At 41.0% G+C, this 25,979-nt stretch overlaps 1 protein-coding gene across 2 annotated transcripts in view; it reads right to left on the bottom strand.

Annotated features, from left to right (window-relative positions):
- Window positions 1-428: 428 nt before the first annotated feature.
- Window positions 429-25,979, bottom strand: part of LOC126247313 (ras-related protein Rab6) — a 76,279-nt gene continuing 50,728 nt past the window's right edge. Inside the window, exons 6-7 of one of the 2 annotated variants that reach the window (XM_049948470.1) lie at window positions 23,672-23,738; window positions 429-1,861 (exon numbers count right to left, since the gene is read on the bottom strand). In XM_049948470.1, coding sequence (XP_049804427.1) covers window positions 1,791-1,861; window positions 23,672-23,738 — 138 coding nt within the window. In that variant the 3' untranslated portion in view covers window positions 429-1,790. Of the gene's footprint in view, window positions 1,862-4,438; window positions 5,685-23,671; window positions 23,739-25,979 lie in introns of those variants that run through there. The other variant, XM_049948469.1, reaches the window with a different exon arrangement.

The raw sequence follows: 25,979 nt of genomic DNA, 5'->3' as shown, positions 1-25,979 counted from the left end.
TAACTATCTTACAACCTTGTACTGTTGACAGTTAAGTATTCTACATGAGTTTCCAACAAAATCAAATACCAGCTTATTGTTGATAACTCCACGATCAAAATTTTGGGTGCAGGTTAATTGAAAAATTGCAAACGCAGTTACAAGATGTGGTAGTTCTCGGTTTTCATATTGACATCTAACAAATTATGTGACAATCTCAGAACTGACAAAAATTACTAAATTCACAAACACCCCCAGTGAAATGAAGCTACTACTATTATTCCTTATTACATGGCATGATATGTAATACTTAAACTTACAGTATAAAATAAAAGAAATTAGTAATTCTAGATTGTTATTTACAGAATCACAATTACAAAATTTGTTAATACTGTTTCAAATGTGCATTTTCAAGCAACATGCTGCTATATATTTATAAAGACAAACCATTTAACATGTTCAATGATTTTTATTTTTAAATAAGCATTCCACTATGGAATTCATAATAAATTAATCTCACCAACTTTGAGCCAATAATGCACAGGGAAGCTGCACAAAAGCCAAACACAGTTTAACTGGTGCAAAAACATTCAACCAGTAAACATTAAAGCATCTCACTTAATACATCACTTTTCAACAGACAGATTTATTTATCTTATATAAACCAAACAATTACACAAATAAAAGTATCGAGATTCTCAAAGTGCTCACAATTTAAAATAAAGAGCGACTTTGATACCACACGAGATAAGTTAGCCATCTGAGGTGACAGTGATTCCTTTTGCAAGACTTCAGTTTCTCTCCATAATGAATTGTTATGAACTGCATAAATGAATCATGATGTCTGCTATAACTTAACACCTTAAATATTTATACGATTTGTAACGGATATAATTATTTTTTGCAAGTTCCCACAGAAATTCATGAACAACATCTCCAAAATTCAACCCTATACTTTAATTTTCATATGTTAATAGAATTATATTGCAGCATCCCATCTTAAAAGTTATTTTCTGATTAAATTCTATCTTATATGCAGAATTGCTTTATAAAACTCTCACAAAATGATGCAACTAGAACTCTGGTTGATAGTGCACTAACAGGTATTAGCTTTAACTTTTTACTGATGGGTACAAGCCTTTACTCTCTGAACAATGCTTGGTTTTTTTTTTTTTTTTTTTTTTTTTTTCCCAAGCTGAATTTAGGACTGTTGTAATGAAAGTAAAGGAACACAAAAAGTGAAAAAACATGAAAACAGGACCTTCTATGTACACATTCTGAAACACATGTCTATTACAAATGGGACAAAATTGAGCTAACTTTAAAAACTGAATTTTACAGAATTGTGTAGGCATTACAACACAGTACAATTCTTGCCTCACAATAACCAATTAAAACAAGCTATCCGACTACTCAGAACTACTTATTTTATGGGAAATTAACAGTCTGTGTTCAGTTTCTGTTTTTATGTTAACATTGTGCTCTTTATGTAAATATCTTATACGTAAAGCATAAATATAAGTAACATGTGAATCCGAAGTCCTAGATCCAAGTTGATGAATGACAGTTTCAGTAACAGCATTTTTAAAAAGGTAAGTATGATTATGAAATACAATGAAGACCTTATCAACTGACGGTGTTCAGTAAAAAAATTTAGGCATCTTACAGCAACTCAATATCCTACATTACTTCGTTTGAAATAAGCAAGAATTAACCTCAGTCTTTGCAACAATCACAATGACAACGAGCTTGTTCCCAGATTTGTTGCAAATATAACTGATTTTCTTCCATTTTTCATTCACTTTCAAGATTTAACACATACAGCCACCTTCAGAATCCTGTTGGTCATTTTGCTGGGGTGTCTGTGTTTGAAGATCAACAGCTACAGAAAAGTGGTTAAGGGAAAATATGAGTAACTAGATTAAACAAATTACAGTAGAAAAATCCCATCAACAAATCAACTCATTTATATCAACCATAAGTAAAAGTTATTCAGAGAAACCTAACATTTTTGTAAACTGAAGAGCAATTAGAAAAAGTTATTTTTAAGACGTGCATTACATTATTCATATATAACCATATAAGCATGCTGATTAGTCCACAAAGAATTAGATTCAAATGTTTTAACGTCACAAACAGCTTACAAACTACAATTTTCCTTTCATCATCCTCTTGGTCCATGTTTGATCATAGTTTAAGACACTTAATTCTGACAGAACAACCTTTTCCAATCTAAAGCACAAAATGCATGCAGGCAGCACAAATTCTTTTCATTAGTCATTCACTAGCCACAAAATGTAATGCAGCATTGAATGACAGTTCCACAGATAAGTTATATCAGTATGGATTGCTATTTAATTTTTTAAAAGAATTCTCTCTTTATTGCTACATTATGTTCTGAAGGCAAGACAACTGATGATTCCTGCAATTAAAATACATTTTTGAACGAATACAATTCTATGTTTATTCATTTACCACTGGCATCCTTACCCAGGAATCAGCCAAAAATTAAAGGGCAGTTTTGCAATTTAATTCTTGTTAGGATTGAAGAAAATGTAGAAACTGTATGAATTCTGTTGCAACTGTGGGTGTAATAGGTCTTATAGCATTGGGGAAGGAACATACATGTTTGGAGTCCAGTACCTGGATTCCTTTAAAAGTTTGTAGCTATTTTTGATCAGTTAGAACAGGTACATGAAACTATTCAATCAGCAATCATGCTTCTGTATGAATAATATGCTAGAGTTCCGCAGCTGAATCAAATGCTACACCTGCTTCCGCGACGTTCACAAGACTTTCAGATTATGTGACAGGCCAAATTTTGCACATCAAACAGTGAATTTAAGTGCCTCTACATTGTGTAATACAGGTAATCTACAAAAATTTCATTATGCAAATTAAGCATTGCCTATACCACTAAGTATTTCCTGAGCAAGGTGAAAGTGAAAATTTGCAACAGAGGTACCAAAGCCAAATACTGTGGCTTCCCATAACCCCGCCCCCTTTGGCACTCTTACCATTGACACTAATTGCTTATTTTTACTTACTAGTTTATCTTTCAGAAGGAATAATCAGGAACGTGAACAACTTAAGGGAAGTAGCACCATAACAACTGACTTCATTTTCGCATGTCTCCCAAAAATGACTCACATTTTACCTTCATTCTAGACAGTTAAATTTGTTGAAAAGACTTTGATATTTTAACTTAAATCACTTTGAAGTTCATATCAATGCAGCAGAATACTGCACTGCTTTGTTGGTTTCTCTGTAGGCATTATGAAACTAATGCCTTGTCTAGCACAAATCAGCAGTAAAGTGAAGACATTATTTGGGGGGGGGGGGGGAATAGTACCAACAGATGAAATGCTGTATCAGGCTGATTTGCTTCATTCAAAGTCACATAATAGGCAGAGTTTACTAATTTGTTGTGACCACTGGATTTTTTTTTTTTTTTGGTTTCATTCTAGCTGGGACACTTAATATGTAAGTGCTTCACTTGTGAATGGATAATAAATAATTTTCCAATTTATATTTTCAGAGATGATCACTCACCTGTCTGATGAAGCAGGAACCAATTGACAGAAAAACAACTAACAGATGCAAATTCATTATCTCTTAATATATCATATCATAGTTCTTTGGATACAAAATCAGAAGAAAAATACATTACGATTGAGAAGTGACTGATCTAATTCTTTTGCCTTGCAGTCATGGAGTTGCTGGGCACATACCTGGTGTGGATACTGCAATGGAATTTCTATATGAAATTAATGTGCTCTCCAAATTTTTTTTTAATGTACTCCAGAATGTAGCAGCAGAATTTGTGCAATAGGTTTGTAACTCAGTCATGAGGTCTATTAGTACATTAGCATTTCAATATAGGAACTAATACTTAGAGAAAAATAATTATAAACAAAATAGATATTGAAAATGTTTTAATTATTCAATTCACAGATGACATTTAAATGCTTTTAGCTTCTGCAGCAGAGAATCTCAAAGTAATGAAACTTCCATTGGAAGAACAAAGCAAAGCCAAATATTACCCAGTAGGTATTACTGTCACTAACAGGAGTTAAATTACTGACTATGCAGTGTATGTGACACTTGACATTTTGTACCACAAACATCTCAATGGCACGGACAGAGAGGGAGAGTAAGAATAGGGTAGGAAAGAGGGGGGGAAAAGGATATATGTTGAGTTGACTTTCTCAATATTTTCATCTCTTACATGGATGTATAACTAGCACGCAAATATGTAGTTTTCAATGCTTAAAGCAACAGTAGTTATTTGTATAACATCAAATCTTCTGCAACTGATTTCATACAGCAGGTTCAAATTAATCATAGCCACATTTGGTATTGTAACAAAGTCTATTTGATGAGCCATGATATGATAAAAATTTCATTGTAAAATATTGAAATAAGGACAATTTGTGACACATGGACAAAAACACAAATATAAAAATAAATTAAGTCTCACATTTTTATTTCCATCTACCTTTACAATTTTTTTTTTTTAGTTTTCAATTCTGAAAAACTATATACAGACATCTCCAAACATCATTAATCTACCTACCTACTGTTTAAATTGTTTTAGACAGTCAGGTAAGATTGAAATGCTAAATGAATTAATAGAATTGCTTTGTAAAATTGGGTAAAAAGTAAAAATTACATTAATTGAACTACTATAAACAGTAGTCACAAAATTCATGCAGATTTCTACACATGAAGCATAAAATTTCCAGAAGTGAAATCAATTCTGCAAAGAAGATTCATCTTAAAATGGACTTCACAAGACATTCTATGGCAACATACTGTTCTCTGCAGGTACTATATAAATAAAAATATCTCAGCTCTCAAATGAAGCCAAGTCAGATTAGGTAACACTGAGTTATTAAGCAAAACTTTTAGTTTAATATAATGGAATGATTTGTATACTACTGAAGGCTTCACAGATTTACTATTTTTATTTACACATGAAATAATTACTACAATTCGAGCTGAAGACTAAAAATAACTTATGTACAATGCGCATTCATCTTAATAAATGGCAAGTCATATACAAAACAAATGATGAAAGCCATTGATAATGACAGGTTACTGTTTTTAATGAAGACACAATACAGTTTGATGAACTGACATCAACGTACAAGTTCTGCAACATACCCAAATGAAATGTGACGCTTGTATATTGTCTGCATAGAATTTCTTTCCTTAAAGAAATTTTTCTACGCCATTTACGCACAAATTATGCGGATATGCACAGATGCCACTGCACACCACACAATTTTATTTGTCTGCATCTTTCCAATATTTTTATGGAAGTACTTGCCATTGATCACTAAAAAAACCTGCATGACAATCAGCTTTAACCCTCAGTGGATAAGAAAACACCACCTTCCTTAATTCCACAGTTCCTCAAGCTGCCGATGCCCACGAACAAATTAGTTCTGAAAGCATTTTTCTGCTGGCACACAGCAAAACAATTACACACAATTCACGTAAATCTCATTTGAGGAGCACTGACTTTAATACCTGATCATGTTGTGTTAATGTACTGCAACCATGTGTTTTTGCTCCCATGTAAATTATAACAAACCAGTCTTCCAGCAAACGGAGACTTCAGTAACCTTTCCTTAAGCATGAGCACCCTCCCTCTTGGTTTTTCACTTCATTGGGTGTATCCTTTAACACAACCTCTTGCACTAAAAAAAATATTAAGGAAAATAATACAAAACTACACAAAATAATTATGAAGTCACAAAAATTAACATAAAGAAATGAAACTGAACAATGAGAAGAATAAACTAAAGTTTTTCAACAGGCAGCGTGACGTATGAAGCGTTCTTTTCAAAGTGCATTAAAACAAATCAATAAAAATCAAAGTTTTACTGGCCAACTTCAGGGCTACTTTGAGATTCAAGCACAGATCTGTTAAACTGAGGATTTAAGAAACTATCTACTGCTATTAGATTATTAAAAATGTTGCCACTGAAAACACGCACGCACACACACACGCGCCCACACACACACACACACACACACACACACACACGAGAGAGAGAGAGAGAGAGAGAGAGAGAGAGAGAGAGAGATCCTTCACATGGCAGTGACAGGCATCATCGTTGTAGGCAAGGCAAGAGAGAGTCTCTTTCAATATATGATACTGCAAGGACACTTAACTAAACTGCAACTTACATCTTTACAAGCCAATATGAAAATTAATGGCACTTGTATCCTGAACCAAGTACGTACTACTACAAAAGCAACTGTTGTTCATTTCCTTCTTCATAGAAACGGACGTTCACAATCCGCCAACAGATGGATTAGCCTGAATGTCATACAAGTATAGCGGAATGCTCAAAACTGCCATTTTCATCTGGAATCTACATCAAATCTTTTATTTCTGCTTTATTAACAGTTGTGTGAAACATACAGGTTTCTTACATTCTGCGTGATAGAATGGCCACCAGGCCATTCTGTATGCAGGCAGGGACATACGTACAAGAAGAAAATTATACTGCATATAATACTGTCTCAGTTGTTTTAAGAATACTGCTGTAGGAAAGAGGACATCCATAATCCCTAGCATGCAAATAAATGAAACATTTGAACACATTCAAAATCAACGAATTATTGCCACTTAAATATTTAAATGTTGACTAATATAATGCTGCAACTATCGGAATTATGAAGATGAAAAATGAATTATAATTATAAAGCCAAAACATATAACTTGTTATAGAAATTTGAATAGCACACAAAATTCTGAACTAAAACTACACATAACAAACAAACTAAATAAAGTTGAATATGTACTTGGGTAATAATACAATTACCCCTACAGCTGTAAGACCTCTGATCATCTCATAACACCTACACAAACTTTGACTACAAGGAAAGGATTTTCTGAAAGTGAAGTATCATCTAAAACAAAGTCATTTACTTGTGAGTTCCAAATTTATCAGAATGATATTTAAGAAAGACAAGATTCATAACAATTAAGATGGGGGGGGGGGGGGGGGGGAAGAAGAGAGAGAGAGAGAGAGAGAGAGAGAGAGAGAGATATTCACAGTCTTCCACAGTGATCAGACACAGAAACTTCTGATGTTATGGCTCACCACTTTGATATTTCATTTCGTCTGGGGGACAAAAGGGTCTGTGAGGACAAAATTATGTTCTCTCCACCCATAAGGGAGAAAACAGCTTTTGGATGTTGAAAAGGTGGGCTGGTAATTTTAATATTTGTGAAAAGAGCTGCTGAAAGACTGTGCCACACCTACCGTATGTTCTGTCAAACAAGAGCCAAATGATGTGGACACTGACAACAGTGCCACTGCTGTTGCTTTTGCTGCCACACACTAGTCAGTTCTATTTGTCTATCCATGCATATCACCACCTTGCATGCTTTGACCAGTAAGTTATCCTGCCTCTGATAAAACAACTGTAGCAAAGTTTTAACACTTTTTCCTCTCGTATCTCTATTCAGACTTACCTGCTGTAAGTGACATTACTTTATAACAACATAATGCGTTTGAAAAGCTCTCAGCACTAGATCATGGAAACTTCTTGTGTTTACCTGCAAGCTCTTTAGTGTATTTTTCCAATGCAGAGAATACAAAAAGGGTACTTCCCTGTCTCTCTCTCTGCCTCCACAGTAGATATAATTTTTATATGGCCACTGTATGATCTAGAAACTTTTATACTATTACTTCACCGAGGATACATATTACTGAAGTATTGGCCATGAACTGGTAAGAGTCTGTCAGTTTGACGCCAACTGACTGCAGCCTTATTCAGGGTGTATACATGGACAGCAACAAAAATTCCCGGATATCTCGTTTAAAAAATATACTTTTTCTGGGGCGAAAATACACTTTTTCCGTTGTAAGTGGCATTAGGTTTTCTGTAAATTTTTCCTTTGGAACTGTAAAACTTATCACTCCTCTGAATGATTAACATTTTATACACTAGTGTAGAACTTCTGAGGAAAAAAAAAAGGGGGGAGAGAAGTTTTGGAGAGACTTTTGATAAAAAAAGGAATTGCACCAAACACAGCACGTTAGTTTCCGGAGCGTTTAAACAGTGATTGCGTTGTCCTTTTGTAAGCCAATCATATCTCATGCCACATATTCTCACCAGCCGACGACAGCAGATATTCAGAGCATAGGACATGTGATGTAGTCAGCCAATAGCAAGATCACTGTTACGTAGCGCTAACACACAAGGAGGAAAAGTTAATGGTTTACATTAATATACATAGTATAGTTACAAGAAAAGCTAAGCTTTCAGATGTAATATTGACCTATTTTGCGTGTGTTATACTTTAAGATATATCACACAAATGTGCCAGTACATTTAAAATAATGACATAAATGTCTGGTCTTCTGGACTCTAAATTCTTGTAAGTGGCTGGTCCACAAAGTGTTCAGTTTTAAACACTCTGTGATTCAAGAAATTCATCCCACTTTCTAACACATAACATAATTTATCTTGAGTAAAAAGAAATTTACTTTGAAAGTAGCTCTTTTTGAATCACCATTCGCAATACTATCCCGAGACTGATAGAAATATGTTCGATTTAGCAATTGCCAGAGAGCACCAGAAAACAAGCATTATTGCGGGTGCGCAGCTGCAGTGGTGTAGGAAGTCTGCATGTATAAAGCACTACAAGAGCTTACATTATGCCATAAAAGATACAGGACATCAGAGGATACTCCAAAAGCATCGGAATTTCGTGAACCATACTTAAACGCATAATTCGGCTTTAAGTGCACATGGTTGTTTTCCAGATTCACAATGAAGCAGGTCCCATTTGATATTAACTTTTCAGTGTGGTTTTTGGGACGTAAATTTTCTTGGAGTACCAATACTGTACTATCTCATATTTGGTTCTTTATTATGACATAATGCCATACATGGCATAAGATGAAAACGTACACTTGAAATTCAGTGAACAGTTGAACAATCCAATACTGTGGAACGAAACACTGTTTCAAATAAATTGATTGCCTCAGCAGAAAGATTGATACAGCAAAATTCGTTGGCAAACTGATAAAAATAACTTCATTGTTCTGCAAGGCGATTAATGCGTGACTGCTAATAATTTCGGAATAAAATAAAATCAGAAAACTGAAATTAATAATATATTTTTGCCCTCCGTAATTATGTGAATTTATTATAATTCACTTGATAGCTCCCGGCCACAGAAATCCGTTTTGTTTTCATTTGACGTGGGAGCTGTATATGCCGAGGAAATAACGAAATCACTTTATGCAAACAGGGGTCAGGTGGGGAAAACCCCCTCCCCACTAATTTTTCTCGTTAGCACCTGGCTGCTTGCTGCCAACACAACTAACAGCCACACTTCAAGTAGCGGGAAGCAGGAGAAGGTATGAGCCAACTGCGCATGTGCATGAGCCCGCTGGCAACGGTTCAAACAGACCTAATGTAAACAGTTGTGATGTCACGCTCATAGAAAATAGTTTATTGCTATGAAGTATTACATAGTCTTCGCCCTAAGGCCTTTGACATATTTTTGCTGTTTGTAGACGCTTGTGCGTGCACGGTGGTTTTATTGTTGTAAATGGCGCATTCCGTTTGCCAGTAAAGTTTTATTTTTTTCCCTCTTCTTTATATTTTACTGCTGCAGTAGCATCCTCCAGTAGCAGGACACAGTAACATTCTTCGCTTGAAAATAAATTCTTGCCAGTCAAAATTACAAAAATTTAACTGAAAGCTAGAACAATGAAAAATTACCCGGAATTCCGAAAAAAATTACCCGGAATTCCGAAAAAAATTACCCGGAATTCCGAAAAAAATTACCAGGTTTTTCCCCCGTTTTCTCCCGGATGAAAAAATTCCCAGGTTTTTCCTGGATTTCCCGGATGTCCCTGGTCGTACACACCCTGTTAGTCTTTAAAAATATTGCATACACAAATTTTCCAGTACTGGCAATAGTCAGTAATCCATTGCTGTGCCACTTATCAGTTCATACGCTTCACTGTCATATAGAGATTACACGTCTTAAGGCTTAGGTAAAACTGACTAATAGAAGTAACGAGTGTAAATTTTTCATGCAACAGAATTTCAGTCTGTCTTAATTCGTACCTCCATGAGTAAAGAGACAACTGAAGTAACATAACAGTTATAAAATAAGTGTCTATGAAGTCCCTGAAGTAACATGAGACCCTCATATTGACTGGACGTATAGTAAGGTGCAGATTATGACATTTGTTAATTAAAACTCATTTAACTTACAAGACAATTACCATCACAGTCAAACAGCACAGACTGCAAATGGACACACTGCAATTGCACCCAGAGACAACCCATGTAATGGCATGAAATGTTCATATTTACTTATTGCAGCATCCGATACTTTTCAAAGTTCACCTGCAACAGTGACGGTGTTGTCACTTTGATTTTTGTTGTTGTTTTAGGGCACAAAACTGCTACGGTCATTAGCACCCAGTCTGTGGCTTAGGAAAAGGTAAAAAAACCAACTGGATATCAGCAGCAATGGGAGCGAAACTCAAAGTGGGGGAAACTAAAAACAGAAGGAAAGCTTAAAAAACCACTATAGAAGGGGGTTGTTTGTCCCCAAAAAGAGCTTCAAATGACTGACATCATCTCACTGGCACTAATAAACTCGAGAACGCGATCGGCTGAGCGCGTCATCTGCTAAAATGGAAGATATCAGGCAACAGTTGTAGACAGGCACATAACTGAGTAAAATAGGGGCACTCAAGTAAAAGGTATCTCATCGTCCACAGTTGAGAGCAGTGGTGACAAAGCGGGGGGAGGATCGCCACTTAAAAAATGTCGATGACTAAAAAGACAGTGCCCTATCCGGAGTCTAGTTAAAATTACCTCCTCCCAACGACAAGGTCGTGAGGAAGACGGCCAAGCACAGGGAAGAGCTTTCACATCCCGCAATTTATTATTGGGAAGTGTAGACCAATGTGCGTGCCATAAAAGAGCAACACGACGACATAAAACACACTGTAGATCGGCGAAGAGAACCATGTTAACAGCAGGCTGAAGAAGAGAGACTGCAGCCTTGGCAGCTATATCGGCTGCCTCATTTCCAAGGACACCAACGTGTCCTGGGATCCAGAGGAACGCCACAGAGACGTCCCCAAGTGGAGCAATTGGAGGCAGTCCTGACTCCGGTGGACCTGAGGGTGGACAGTAGAGAGCTTGGAGACTGAGGAGAGAGCTGAGCATATTATATACTGTATCCACTGATTGCGACAGATGAATTGGACAGCCTGGAGGACAGAGTAAAGCTCCACAGTAAACACCGAACACTGATCGGGAAGCCGAAATCTATTAGGTGTGTCACCAACAATACAGGCACTCCCTACACCAAATGATGTTTTTGAGCAGTCAGTGTAAATAAATGTGGCATCCGTCATTTGTGCACATAGAGCAGCAAATGCCTGATGATAAACGAGAGAAGGGGTACCATCCTTGGGAAACTGACGAAGTTCATGGAACAGGTAGGTCTGGGGGCAGAGCCAAGGTGGTGCTGTATCCCAAGTTGCCAAGAAAGTTATAGGAAAGTGGAAGGAAAGAGAATGTAGCAATTGACGGAAGCCGACTCCTGGTCATAGGAGAGAGGAAGGGCGGCCTGCATACCCTAAATCCAAGGTGGTGTCGAAAAAAATGTCATGAGCTGGATTAGCAGGCATGGAAGACAGACGGATAGCATAACGACTCAGGACAGCTCGCTGATTGGATGGTGGAGATTCAGCAGTCTCAGCATAAAGGCTTTCCACAGGGCTGGTGTAAAAAGCTCTAGACGCTAAACACAATCCACGGTTGTGGACATAGTCGAAATGCCAAAGAATAGACGGCCGAGCAGAGGAGTAAACTATGCTTCCATAGTCCAATTTCAAGCGCACTAAAGTGTGATAGAGGCAGAGAAACACCACTCTGTCCGCTCCCCAGGAGGTACCATTCAGAACACGAAGGTGATTGAGGGATCGCAGACAGCGAGCCGAAAGATAGGAGACATGGGTGGACCAGCACAGTTTTCTGTCACACATAAGTCCCAAGAATTTAGTGACATACGCGAATGGAAGGTTGACAGGGCCTAGATGTAGGGAAGGCAGAAGAAACTCTGTACGATGCCAAAAATTGACACAAACGGTCTTACTGGGAGAAAAGCGGAAGCCAGTTTCAATGCTCCAAGAGTGGAGGCGATCAAGACATCCTTGAAGACGTCGTTCAAGAAGGCTGGTCTGTTGAGAGCTGCAGCAGATCGCAAAATCATCCACAAAGATGGAGCTCGAGAAATCGGGAAGGAGACAATCCACAATTGGATTTATGGCAATGGCAAACAGTACAACACTTAGCACGGAGCCCTGGGGTACCCCGTTTTCTTGGGAGAAAGTACGGGAGAGACTAGTGTTCACCCGCACTTTAAATGTGCACTCTGCCATAAATTCATGAATAAAAAGGGGCAGCCGACCTCGAAAGCCCCAAGAGAACAGTGTGCGGAGGATGCCTGTCCTCCAACAGGTACTGCATGCTCTCTCCAGACCAAAAAATATTGCTACTGTTTGGTGTTTCCTGAGAAAATTGTTCATGATACAAGTGGAGAGAGCAACAAGATGGTCAACTGCAGAACGATGGTTTCAGAAACCACACTGGGCAGGTGTTAAAAGGCTTCGGGACTCCAGTCACCAGGCTAAACGGCAATTCACCATACGCTCCAAAACCTTACATACACTACTCGTGAGAGAAATGGGGCAATAGCTGAAGGGAAAATGTTTGTCCTTTCCAGGTTTCGGGACAGGAACGACTTCCCGCCATCTTCTGGGAAAAGTACTGTCGGCCCAAATTCGATTATACAGGCGAAGGAGGTAGTGGAGACTATGGTATGATAAATGCAGCAACATTTGCATGTGGATACCATCTGGTCCTGGGGCAGAAGAGCGAGAAGAATAGAGTGTGTGTTGGCATTTCCGCATGGAGAAAACAGTATTATAGCTTTCACTATTTTGAGAGGACGAAGCAAGAGGTTGCGCTTCCACTGCACGTTCTTCGGAAGAATGGCTGGCGGGTAATTTGAAGAGCTCGAAATCTCAGCAAAATGTTGATCCAATGAGTTAAAAATTGCGACAGGGTATCATGCTTGACAAGTGAGCCCAGAGATTGGGGAGAAACTAGGTGCTCCAGATAACTGTCTAATTCGACTCCAAACTTCAGAGGAGGGAGTGAAGGTGTTAAATGAGCTAGTAAAGGAGTCCCAGCTTGCCTTCTTGCTATTGCGGATAATGCACCGGCGTTGCACACTTAACTGCTTATAGCGGATACAGTTGGCCAAAGTAGGATGGTGGCGGAAAACGTGAAGAGCACGTTGCTGCTCATGTATTGCGTCATGGTATGCCTTGATCCACCAAGGAACTGGGTGGCACCGGGGTAAATTGGAGGTGCGAGGTATTGAACATTCCACAGCTCTAAAAATAACTTCTGTAATATGAGTGACCTGATCGTCGACGCTAGGAAAGTGACTGTCATCGAGTGTTGCTAGAGATGAAAAAAGTGTCCAATCGGCTTAAACTTCCAGTATCTCGGGCGCATAGATGGCAGTTATGGCTGCTATCTAAGGACACATGGAAAATGGTCACACGGGTGTTTATCAGCAAGAGTGAACCATTCAAAGCACCTAGCTGTACAGTACCAACCGAAAGGTCCAAATGAGAAAAATTTGTCGTAGAGGCAGACAAAAATGTAGGGTCCCCAGTGTTGAGGCAAAGAGGATCTGCTTGGTGGAAGACCTCAACCAATAGGGTGCCTCAGGGACAAGGTCACGGAGATCCCCAAAGCAGGTGGTGGACATGCAAGTCCCCAACCAGCAAATAGGGGGAAATAGGGGGTGGGAGCTGACCAAGGAGATGAAGGAGATCAGTTCTTGCCATTGGTGTGGACAACGGAATGTATACAGTACAAAGAGATAGAGTGTATCCAGAAAGGGAAAGACAGAAAGCAACTGCTTGGAAGAAACTGTTTAAGGGGATTGGGTGATAATGGACAGTATCACGAAGAAGAATCATGAGTCCTCCATGTGCTGGAGTGCCATCAACAGAGGGGAGATCAAACAAAACTGACTGAAAATGAGGGAAAATAAAGCGGTCGTGGGGACGCAGCTTTGTTTCCTGAAGACAAAAGACTACCAGCGAGTAGGATCGTAAAAGGCTCAACAATTCATCCCGATTGGCTCTAATGCTGCAGATATTCCAATGGATAATTGACATAGGGTGGACAGGAAAGGGAAGAATCTTACCACGGTTGCCCTTGACTCAATGACGGCCGAGAGCCGGCGGCCGACAGCGTGGAACAGCATTCAGCCAAAGGCAGAAGATCCTGCTCCATAGGTTGTTCGGGAGCAGCTCCTGCCACCAGCGATCGGCCGCCAGCAGTGCGCCTTGGCGACACAGAAGACGGTCGAGGGCGACACAGAAGACGGTCGAGGGCGGTTACCACCAGGTGGTGCTGTAGATGAGACTCGCCCTGGCGGAGAAGGAGAGGAACTGGGTTTCTTATGAGCCTTCTTGGAAACAGGATGTTGAGATGAGGGACAAATAGATGGTTGAGAAGTCGGGGTACATAAAAACTCTTTGCGAGTATGCTCTTTTTTGGAAGTCCGGGTGTCTGATTTTGGGGCTCGTGATTTAGCAGAAGCCGAAGAAGGGTGAGCCGTAGAGTGAAAAGGTGATAGTGGGGAGGTTGAATGGGTGATCTTTGCGCTGGCCTATCTGATGACCTTGGCACTAAAGTTGAGATCACAAGTCTGCTTGGCTGCCTGCTTAGTAAGCCGAGAAGATGCCAGGACAGTGCTGTATTTACCTGTAGGAGGCACAGTGGGCTTTTGACTGGCGAATAACTTACGAGCAGCAAAGGTCGACACCTTTTCCTTCACCCTGATTTGATTTCTTGAATAAGCCGTTCATCTTTGAAAATGGGGCAATCTCGAGAGGAAGCAGCGTGGTCACCCATACAGTTGATGCAACGAGGGGATGGAGGTGGACAAGCACCCTCATGGGCATCCTTGCCACACAACACATTTGGCCGGATTGGAACACGACTGGCTGGTGTGATTGAACCGCTGACACCGATAGCAACATTTAGGATTGGGGATGTAAGGGTGAACTGAAATTATCTCATAGCCCACTTTTATGTTCGATGGAAGTTGAACTCTGTCAAATGTGAAGAAGATAGTACGGGTTTGAACCAAGTTCTTGTCAACCCTTTTCATGACTATGAACAGCTGTTACGTCCTGGTCAGACAGGTAGTTTTGAATTTCCTCATCGGGCAATCTCTCAAGGGAGTGTGTATTAATCACCCCGCGTGATGAATTTAAAGTGCGGTGCACTTCCATCCGGACAGTGAAGGTGTGTAGTAGTGAAGTTCGCAGCAATTTTTGTGCCTGTAGGGCACTGACTGCTTCTAACAACAAGGTGCCCTTTCGTAATCGGGAACAAGACTTTATAGGACCTTCAATTGTGTCCACACCTTTCTGAATAATGAAAGGGTTGACTGTGGAGAAGTCTTGACCTTCGTCCGACTGAGAAACAACAAGGAACTGTGGTCCTGATGGAGAAATTGTCCGTGGCTGAGACTCATTTAACTTTCGCTTGTGAGCAGACATACTAGATGATGAGGAAACCATTGCAGAAGTATCGCCCACAATTACCAGTGTCTCCAATGGCGCACTCCTTCCTTGTGGGGGCCCTCTGTGGGCATGCCCGCCTTAGGTGATTGTTCACACCTCAGCACCTCAGGTGACACCTTCCGAGAAATGGACGGAGGGACCAATCGGCATATTCGGAAGGTACCAGCTTGGGTAATCCCCCCTGCCTGGGCATAGCCACTACCAGGGGGTACGTACATGACCTACCTGTCTACGCGGGGCAGGGAATTATGCGTTACCCCGTCACCGTCTACACATGGGAATGCGTGGGTCAGCTTTCAGACACACACAGGAAGGAAAAAAAAAGACAAAGGGAGAAACAAAGAAAAGTCGAGGAAACAAGAGAGGTCTTAAATGCCACAGCGGAGAAGAGTGTAAAGGGAAGAGGCAAGGAAGAGGGTAGAGGCAAGGAAGAGGGTAGAGGCAAGGAAGAGGGTAGAGGCAAGGAAGAGGGTAGAGGCAAGGAAGAGGGTAGAGGCAAGGAAGAGGGTAGAGGCAAGGAAGAGGGTAGAGGCAAGGAAGAGGGTAGAGGCAAGGAAGAGGGTAGAGGCAAGGAAGAGGGTAGAGGCAAGGAAGAGGGTAGAGGCAAGGAAGAGGGTAGAGGCAAGGAAGAGGGTAGAGGCAAGGAAGAGGGTAGAGGCAAGGAAGAGGGTAGAGGCAAGGAAGAGGGTAGAGGCAAGGAAGAGGGTAGAGGCAAGGAAGAGGGTAGAGGCAAGGAAGAGGGTAGAGGCAAGGAAGAGGGTAGAGGCAAGGAAGAGGGTAGAGGCAAGGAAGAGGGTAGAGGCAAGGAAGAGGGTAGAGGCAAGGAAGAGGGTAGAGGCAAGGAAGAGGGTAGAGGCAAGGAAGAGGGTAGAGGCAAGGAAGAGGGTAGAGGCAAGGAAGAGGGTAGAGGCAAGGAAGAGGGTAGAGGCAAGGAAGAGGGTAGAGGCAAGGAAGAGGGTAGAGGCAAGGAAGAGGGTAGAGGCAAGGAAGAGGGTAGAGGCAAGGAAGAGGGTAGAGGCAAGGAAGAGGGTAGAGGCAAGGAAGAGGGTAGAGGCAAGGAAGAGGGTAGAGGCAAGGAAGAGGGTAGAGGCAAGGAAGAGGGTAGAGGCAAGGAAGAGGGTAGAGGCAAGGAAGAGGGTAGAGGCAAGGAAGAGGGTAGAGGCAAGGAAGAGGGTAGAGGCAAGGAAGAGGGTAGAGGCAAGGAAGAGGGTAGAGGCAAGGAAGAGGGTAGAGGCAAGGAAGAGGGTAGAGGCAAGGAAGAGGGTAGAGGCAAGGAAGAGGGTAGAGGCAAGGAAGAGGGTAGAGGCAAGGAAGAGGGTAGAGGCAAGGAAGAGGGTAGAGGCAAGGAAGAGGGTAGAGGCAAGGAAGAGGGTAGAGGCAAGGAAGAGGGTAGAGGCAAGGAAGAGGGTAGAGGCAAGGAAGAGGGTAGAGGCAAGGAAGAGGGTAGAGGCAAGGAAGAGGGTAGAGGCAAGGAAGAGGGTAGAGGCAAGGAAGAGGGTAGAGGCAAGGAAGAGGGTAGAGGCAAGGAAGAGGGTAGAGGCAAGGAAGAGGGTAGAGGCAAGGAAGAGGGTAGAGGCAAGGAAGAGGGTAGAGGCAAGGAAGAGGGTAGAGGCAAGGAAGAGGGTAGAGGCAAGGAAGAGGGTAGAGGCAAGGAAGAGGGTAGAGGCAAGGAAGAGGGTAGAGGCAAGGAAGAGGGTAGAGGCAAGGAAGAGGGTAGAGGCAAGGAAGAGGGTAGAGGCAAGGAAGAGGGTAGAGGCAAGGAAGAGGGTAGAGGCAAGGAAGAGGGTAGAGGCAAGGAAGAGGGTAGAGGCAAGGAAGAGGGTAGAGGCAAGGAAGAGGGTAGAGGCAAGGAAGAGGGTAGAGGCAAGGAAGAGGGTAGAGGCAAGGAAGAGGGTAGAGGCAAGGAAGAGGGTAGAGGCAAGGAAGAGGGTAGAGGCAAGGAAGAGGGTAGAGGCAAGGAAGAGGGTAGAGGCAAGGAAGAGGGTAGAGGCAAGGAAGAGGGTAGAGGCAAGGAAGAGGGTAGAGGCAAGGAAGAGGGTAGAGGCAAGGAAGAGGGTAGAGGCAAGGAAGAGGGTAGAGGCAAGGAAGAGGGTAGAGGCAAGGAAGAGGGTAGAGGCAAGGAAGAGGGTAGAGGCAAGGAAGAGGGTAGAGGCAAGGAAGAGGGTAGAGGCAAGGAAGAGGGTAGAGGCAAGGAAGAGGGTAGAGGCAAGGAAGAGGTTAGAGGCAAGGAAGAGGTTAGAGGCAAGGAAGAGGTTAGAGGCAAGGAAGAGGTTAGAGGCAAGGAAGAGGTTAGAGGCAAGGAAGAGGTTAGAGGCAAGGAAGAGGTTAGAGGCAAGGAAGAGGTTAGAGGCAAGGAAGAGGTTAGAGGCAAGGAAGAGGTTAGAGGCAAGGAAGAGGGTAGAGGCAAGGAAGAGGGTAGAGGCAAGGAAGAGGGTAGAGGCAAGGAAGAGGGTAGAGGCAAGGAAGAGGGTAGAGGCAAGGAAGAGGGTAGAGGCAAGGAAGAGGGTAGAGGCAAGGAAGAGGGTAGAGGCAAGGAAGAGAGTAGAGGCAAGGAAGAGAGTAGAGGCAAGGAAGAGAGTAGAGGCAAGGAAGAGAGTAGAGGCAAGGAAGAGAGTAGAGGCAAGGAAGAGAGTAGAGGCAAGGAAGAGAGTAGAGGCAAGGAAGAGAGTAGAGGCAAGGAAGAGAGTAGAGGCAAGGAAGAGAGTAGAGGCAAGGAAGAGAGTAGAGGCAAGGAAGAGAGTAGAGGCAAGGAAGAGAGTAGAGGCAAGGAAGAGAGTAGAGGCAAGGAAGAGAGTAGAGGCAAGGAAGAGAGTAGAGGCAAGGAAGAGAGTAGAGGCAAGGAAGAGAGTAGAGGCAAGGAAGAGAGTAGAGGCAAGGAAGAGAGTAGAGGCAAGGAAGAGAGTAGAGGCAAGGAAGAGAGTAGAGGCAAGGAAGAGAGTAGAGGCAAGGAAGAGAGTAGAGGCAAGGAAGAGAGTAGAGGCAAGGAAGAGAGTAGAGGCAAGGAAGAGAGTAGAGGCAAGGAAGAGAGTAGAGGCAAGGAAGAGAGTAGAGGCAAGGAAGAGAGTAGAGGCAAGGAAGAGAGTAGAGGCAAGGAAGAGAGTAGAGGCAAGGAAGAGAGTAGAGGCAAGGAAGAGAGTAGAGGCAAGGAAGAGAGTAGAGGCAAGGAAGAGAGTAGAGGCAAGGAAGAGAGTAGAGGCAAGGAAGAGAGTAGAGGCAAGGAAGAGAGTAGAGGCAAGGAAGAGAGTAGAGGCAAGGAAGAGAGTAGAGGCAAGGAAGAGAGTAGAGGCAAGGAAGAGAGTAGAGGCAAGGAAGAGAGTAGAGGCAAGGAAGAGAGTAGAGGCAAGGAAGAGAGTAGAGGCAAGGAAGAGAGTAGAGGCAAGGAAGAGAGTAGAGGCAAGGAAGAGAGTAGAGGCAAGGAAGAGAGTAGAGGCAAGGAAGAGAGTAGAGGCAAGGAAGAGAGTAGAGGCAAGGAAGAGAGTAGAGGCAAGGAAGAGAGTAGAGGCAAGGAAGAGAGTAGAGGCAAGGAAGAGAGTAGAGGCAAGGAAGAGAGTAGAGGCAAGGAAGAGAGTAGAGGCAAGGAAGAGAGTAGAGGCAAGGAAGAGAGTAGAGGCAAGGAAGAGAGTAGAGGCAAGGAAGAGAGTAGAGGCAAGGAAGAGAGTAGAGGCAAGGAAGAGAGTAGAGGCAAGGAAGAGAGTAGAGGCAAGGAAGAGAGTAGAGGCAAGGAAGAGAGTAGAGGCAAGGAAGAGAGTAGAGGCAAGGAAGAGAGTAGAGGCAAGGAAGAGAGTAGAGGCAAGGAAGAGAGTAGAGGCAAGGAAGAGAGTAGAGGCAAGGAAGAGAGTAGAGGCAAGGAAGAGAGTAGAGGCAAGGAAGAGAGTAGAGGCAAGGAAGAGAGTAGAGGCAAGGAAGAGAGTAGAGGCAAGGAAGAGAGTAGAGGCAAGGAAGAGAGTAGAGGCAAGGAAGAGAGTAGAGGCAAGGAAGAGAGTAGAGGCAAGGAAGAGAGAAGAGGCAAGGAAGAGAGAAGAGGCAAGGAAGAGAGAAGAGGCAAGGAAGAGAGAAGAGGCAAGGAAGAGAGAAGAGGCAAGGAAGAGAGAAGAGGCAAGGAAGAGAGAAGAGGCAAGGAAGAGAGAAGAGGCAAGGAAGAGAGAAGAGGCAAGGAAGAGAGAAGAGGCAAGGAAGAGAGAAGAGGCAAGGAAGAGAGAAGAGGCAAGGAAAAGAGAAGAGGCAAGGAAAAGAGAAGACAAAGGAAGGACAGAGACTTTCCAGCAGAGAAAGGGAAGATGGGAGTGTCTTACAGTTACAGGCGTCCTTATCCGAACGTAGGCACAAAACATACTCCCAGAGGGGGAGAAGGGGAAGGGAGGAGGGGGGGATGGGGGTGGGGAGGAGGATGGGGGATGGGGAAGGATGTGGAAAAGAAAGGTATGCAGCCCAGAAAGGTAAGAGGGCCGCACTAGCTCGGGGTCCCGTGCTCCCCATGCACGTATCTGCAAAAGAGTTGGGGACCCCCTGGGGATTATCTCTTTGATGATGGCAACTAGCCATCTCTATGCCTGGATGCCACCTTCCACCGACTCATGGCAGTTTCTAGGCCTTATTGTTTCGTACCTCTATGCTGTGACCTCATAAATTTTCACATGGTTGTAGGAGACTGTCTGCAGCTCTACCCTACAGTGACTATATCCATCAAAATAGGATACATACCAGTAAAGCATGGGATGGAACTAGTTTCCTGGCTGTTATGAAGGTCACTCTTAACCAACAACAAGCGAAACAGAATCTCTATCTCAACACACCTGGAGTGCAATAAATTTTTTGTGGTTTACCATCATTCAGGACAGAGAGCTACGTACTCCATAATTATGTCGAGAAATACGTAGAATATTCTAGATTTGCTACCAGCACCATTTCACATGAAAGACCAAGTAACGCTGTGAGTCTAGCAGAAACACTGGCATGGTGGACATGCCTCTCTTCTGGTCAATCGAACTATCATTACAAAACATTTTTGTGCAAGAAAATAAGCCAATGGGGTCAATAAGTATGTTCTCTTATGTTTGGTAAGTAAAGGAGTTCCACAGAGAAATGAACTGCCGCACACAGACTGTAGCCCAGTGTACACACTCTACATGTGCAAGAATATGGCACATCTTTTGAGATTTGAGTCAGGGACTGCCTCTGCTGCCAGTCAATGAACACATTGTTTTATGTTGGCAGTAAGGTTGCTTTTTCTGGGTTTATAAGTTACCTTCAGCTTGTTGACACCAGGCTCGTGGTGAAGAGTATCAGCATTGCATGTAGGCTGTAGGTGTGACTTCTTGTTTGTAGCCTTCTACCCAGAAGTGATCATGGCACTCTGGTTTGAAAAAAGATCCTGTGTAGATCTCTAACAACAGTTCTTGATGTGAACTGCTGGTAAAGGGGTGAACTGCTGGTAAAGGGGATAGAGAGGGAAGGAAAAGGAGAGAAAGCGTGTTAAATAATTCTGAAGTTCGTTTCCACTGAATGCTGTGTGTTTCTTCGCAAGTCAGTTTGGTCATTATTAGCCAAGAGACATTCAACCAATTAAAACAGCACACACTATCAGAGAGGTACAGTATATCGCACAGATGCTTAATGTTAAAAATCATAGCATGCACATTACATGAGGAGTAAAACATATTACTTCACTTCATATGTTGTTCACAAAATGTGTGTGCAAGTTAAAATTTCTCTGATTTTAGAACAAAGGCTAACAATTTGTAACTGGAGTGGAAGAGAAGGGGAAATGGGGAAAGATAATTAAAAAACACACACACTGCCATGTAATGTATGGCCACACACTGAAATGGGTCATCATTATCACCTTACAGAGAGCTGTCCCTTTGCTGAAATATGACTTAGTAGCCTGTATTAGTAAGTGCATGGTGTGATTTAAATGATTAGTTTTACAGTTTGAGCAATCACAAGCATAAGATATTCTGCAGTTTACCTCACTTTCAATAACTGTTTTCAATGATTTTCCTTTCTTATCCACTAGTCACATTTCAGAAGTTCCCACATATATTCTGAGCTGTTTGTTTCCAGTATCCCATCCACAGCCAACTGTACTATCACTTCACTTCACAGGTTTATGGGCACAATGTGTTTCTACCATTTAAATATTAATTTCCCTTTTGTGCTGCTCAGTTATTTTTCCCTTGATCCAATATCCTCTGTGTAATTCCTAATTAATATACAATTCATTCTGTTTCCCATACCCCTTTCTTTTGCCAGATAATTAACCTTCAGCTCCAGAAGCAAGCACACATTCTTGATTATAAGTAAACTAAGCTATCCTGTGGCTTTTTCCCCCCAAGTAGAAATTTCTACCTATATTCATTTAAATCTTGCTATTTTATCTTTGATTTCTGAAGAATTTTTTATTCATTACCCTATTTACCTAACATTTCTGTTCTGCTGTAATGTAATTATTTTCACTTCAACTTTTAGTGATCTATTCTCAGCCCCACTGCTGTTATTTCAGTTAAAAACTTCAGGTTCACCAATCAATTCAGTACCCATTTTAAATACTTCCATCTTCAATTTACCCAGTGATGTGTAACAAACTAGTGTACCGTATCTACTGTGGCTAACTTCTTTGAGAGCCAGGTGGACATTCATTAGGCACCACTGTTTCTGACGTTGAGTTTTTCATTCAGGTGCACATGCATTTTTTGTAGGGAGCAATCATTTGTGTTGGGTGGGGTCAGAGTTACAGTAGCAGCATTATGTGCGAGTGTAATCCACGATATATGAGATTAATGTTAACATTCGTAAAGCAGGGAAAACATGGTGGAGAGAAGAACATTCATTAGTAGTACAGGTGAAGAGATGTGGAACTCTTAAAATAGCCTGATAGTGACTCAATGAGTTAATAATCATGAACAAATAAAATCATGGGCAACAATCCACAAAGCTACTAATGATTGTGAAAGTGAAGAGTGGGAGTGTAAAATTTAACTATCCAGGATGTGTTAGTCAAACTGATTTCTTCAGATATTTTGCTTGTTCTGAACTATTGAATAAATGCTATTCTACTTTCAATGAATGGGAGGGGTACTAAGTCAATAGTCACATTTCAAAATTTACTTGTATGTGAGCTCTAACCTACAAAACAAATTCCGATTGCCTTAATTTATAACTAATAATATCCCTGAAACAAGGAAAAAAGTGAGGGTTAGTAGCTAACACTCCTAAGCACCTCTCTCAACACTTCACTTCAGGTTACTTTTCACTAAGTCCTATGCATAAGTTACTATTTCTGCTGCAAATATACATAAAAAATAATATTTACATAAATAAGCAATGTTTAGATAATGCATATTTTTGAAAGCATGTACCTAAAATTTAGAAAAATTACATGTTATAAAGAAAACATGGACACGAAGGAGAGTGACTGTGGAATCATATCATTACTATATGCACACTGAAACGTGACACTTCACATATGGGAAATGCCAGGAGTGGAGTTACAAATAGTGTCTTACATTCACCTACAGAAACTTTCGTATGAAAAGCCAAGTTACATTTAAATACAGTGCACTACTTCCATTATAAGACTGGATAATGCTTCATTCAATTACGTAATGGGAAAACCAGGAAATGTTCACAACAAACTGAGACTTTTCTTAAAGTGCATTTACAAATACTGCCATATTCCACTGTCATTGTGGAAAACATATAAGCTACCATATTAACTATGCGGCTGTCTTAATTATAATAATAATAATAATAATAATAATAACTAAGATAATTTAAAATGCCTTAATGAACAAAAGCAAAACACTCAGAAAAACAACATTGTCAAAATATGCCACATTAATCACTGAAAACTAGTGTCTTAAAAAGGAGGGTGGTGGGTAGTAAATGAAGTTAACTTTCCACTGTTCTATTAGGAACTACCACAACCTTGAGACACACACACAATTTAAAATATATAGAGAACCAAAATTATTAAAAATATATATATTTCTTGTATTTAAGGATACTGTCTTCTGGTGGTTTGTTTTCAGTAGAGTCCATGCCAGGAAGGGCTGCAGCGACACGTCGGAAAAGCTAGAGAACATTGGAAATATTTTGCATTATTTTCAACAATACAACGTCCAGCATAAATGATGCTTTTAACGTCTTTCCAATTTATATTTTTAAGCAAATCAGTGCAACAGTAAATGCCGCAATGGCTTACTGAGGAACTTAGAACTATAAATAAAATGTATGCTTCTCTTTATTGTGATCATGGTAAATAGCTTCTACAAAATTCCCCACAGCAGTGAAAATGAGGAAGTACTTGAATCAATGATGCTACATGAATGAAGTACTGCACTGTAGATAAGTACATCACGATGGTCCCAATGGTTACAGATTGTTCTGTACAACAATTTCAGTGTCTTTCACTACATGATGCTCTGTAATCCTGCACTGACTCATCTTCAGAGGTGATAGATGAAACCTTGGTTAGGTGCCTATACTATGTGACATCAGAACTGGTTGAAGGAAGAACATGGTAACTCAAACCAAATCTGACAATACATCCAGTCCTGTATATACTCAGTGGAGGACACTTCTGTAAATAACATTGGCAACAGAAATTTGAGTGTGTACTGGAACCAGAGTGGCCATCAAATCTTAAGTTTCAAATTCAAGGTTTTTTCCCTGGTTTTCCAGGTTGCCACGTAACTTATTTTTATCTACATGAGGTTAGCAAACACAATGTGCTGGAAATAACAAGTAACATATTTTTAAAGTGTGTGTCATACAAAGTAAACCAAGTCATGTTATGACGTGCAACACATAGCCTACAATATAATCTACCAAGAGCTACATTCATTTATATAAAACTGTCTGTTCATTTAAGCTACATGTCTTATAATCATTTGATGGATTGAACAGCCAGTGCGTGACAGGAGCAACAAAGGGTAAACTCACTAAAATACAGAATCATTTCCCACAAACTAATGGCTGTAGAATGTTGCATTTCATTCTGAAAGAATACTTTAGTTTCTTCTAGAACTTTCTCGTTGAAGTTTATAGAGGCAACAATAACTTAAAATTGGTTTCTTTATTTCTTGTATTAGAGGTGGCAAAAAATAATGTAACTGATAGAAAAATAACAAGTTACTGAGAAGTAAAGGTTACTGTGATAACCACTCATCTGATACTGGCAGTTATTTCAATAACTACCAACAGTGCCTTGCGCCATCTGTTGACAGAAGATTGTATTATGCTTTTGCGTCAACTCATTGGAGATCTGGCTACGAAGAAGATGATTAGACCATTTGGAAGGCATTCTATTGGTCGTGGGAATAAGAGACTGTGTGCCATCTGTTGATAGAACTGTGTACTATTTCATATGCCTTTGCTACTTTCAGCACAAACAATTAAATAAAGTTAATATCAGAGTGGTGGCTGATAGGAGCTGCAGTACAGGCATTGACATGTATTGTCGTCCCCTTGAGCCACCGCCTTATTTGTCAATTTAGTTTAGGTGGGTAGTACAAAGAGTTACCACAAGAAAGTCGAGCGACTATGGAAGTAACTGTCAGAGGTCAGTATTGTTCTCTGGCAGTTATCGTTATTTGCTCACGGTTCTTGTTCTCTGGCAGTTAATGGGCAACCACTACAGGTAACCTGGAAATTGGTAACTGAGTAACTATGTTCCTGATTCCAGTTAGACCCCGGTGATATTCCCAGAGAGTATAGTTACCGGAGTTAACAAATATTTTTCGTACTGCTACGGAAATAGCCTCTGGCCATCAGGGAGGAAGGGGGGGGGGAGGAGGAGGAATGACAAATAACATGTCAGAAAACATAAAATAAAACATTTGAATATAATACTTATTATCCTCATCTGTCAGGAGATTGTCAGAGTATGTGAATATATTACAGTAAACTGGAGCTGCTAATATTTGCAGGATTAATACACTGCCAGAATAAAACATAGTTATGCACTTTTAATAAATGTATCATACACAGAATATCTGATCTTGACTGTTGTGACCAAGTGCTCAAAACTGGAATATAGCAGAATGTTTACTTAAGCTGGTCTAACAGTCCCTGTTAAAATTTTCATCTATAGAGTAGAAGGAGTTGCCTATCAAAAGTCCCTGTAAACCGTCCTTTATCTGAAACTTAAGTTTTTAATGGTTGCTGACTTGCTAGCAATTGATTGAAAATGTGTGTTCCTTTCTGAAAGGTAAGTGATTTTAGGTCTTTATGTAGATTATTGTTCTTATTCCCAGTATTTATATTACGTATTGAGCTACAGATTGGAAATACTTGCAACAAATTTCATGAAGG

The sequence above is a fragment of the Schistocerca nitens genome, chromosome 1 (assembly GCF_023898315.1).
Source record: "Schistocerca nitens isolate TAMUIC-IGC-003100 chromosome 1, iqSchNite1.1, whole genome shotgun sequence".
NCBI lineage: Eukaryota > Metazoa > Arthropoda > Insecta > Orthoptera > Acrididae > Schistocerca > Schistocerca nitens.
This window is presented reverse-complemented; position numbering and strand designations above follow the sequence as displayed.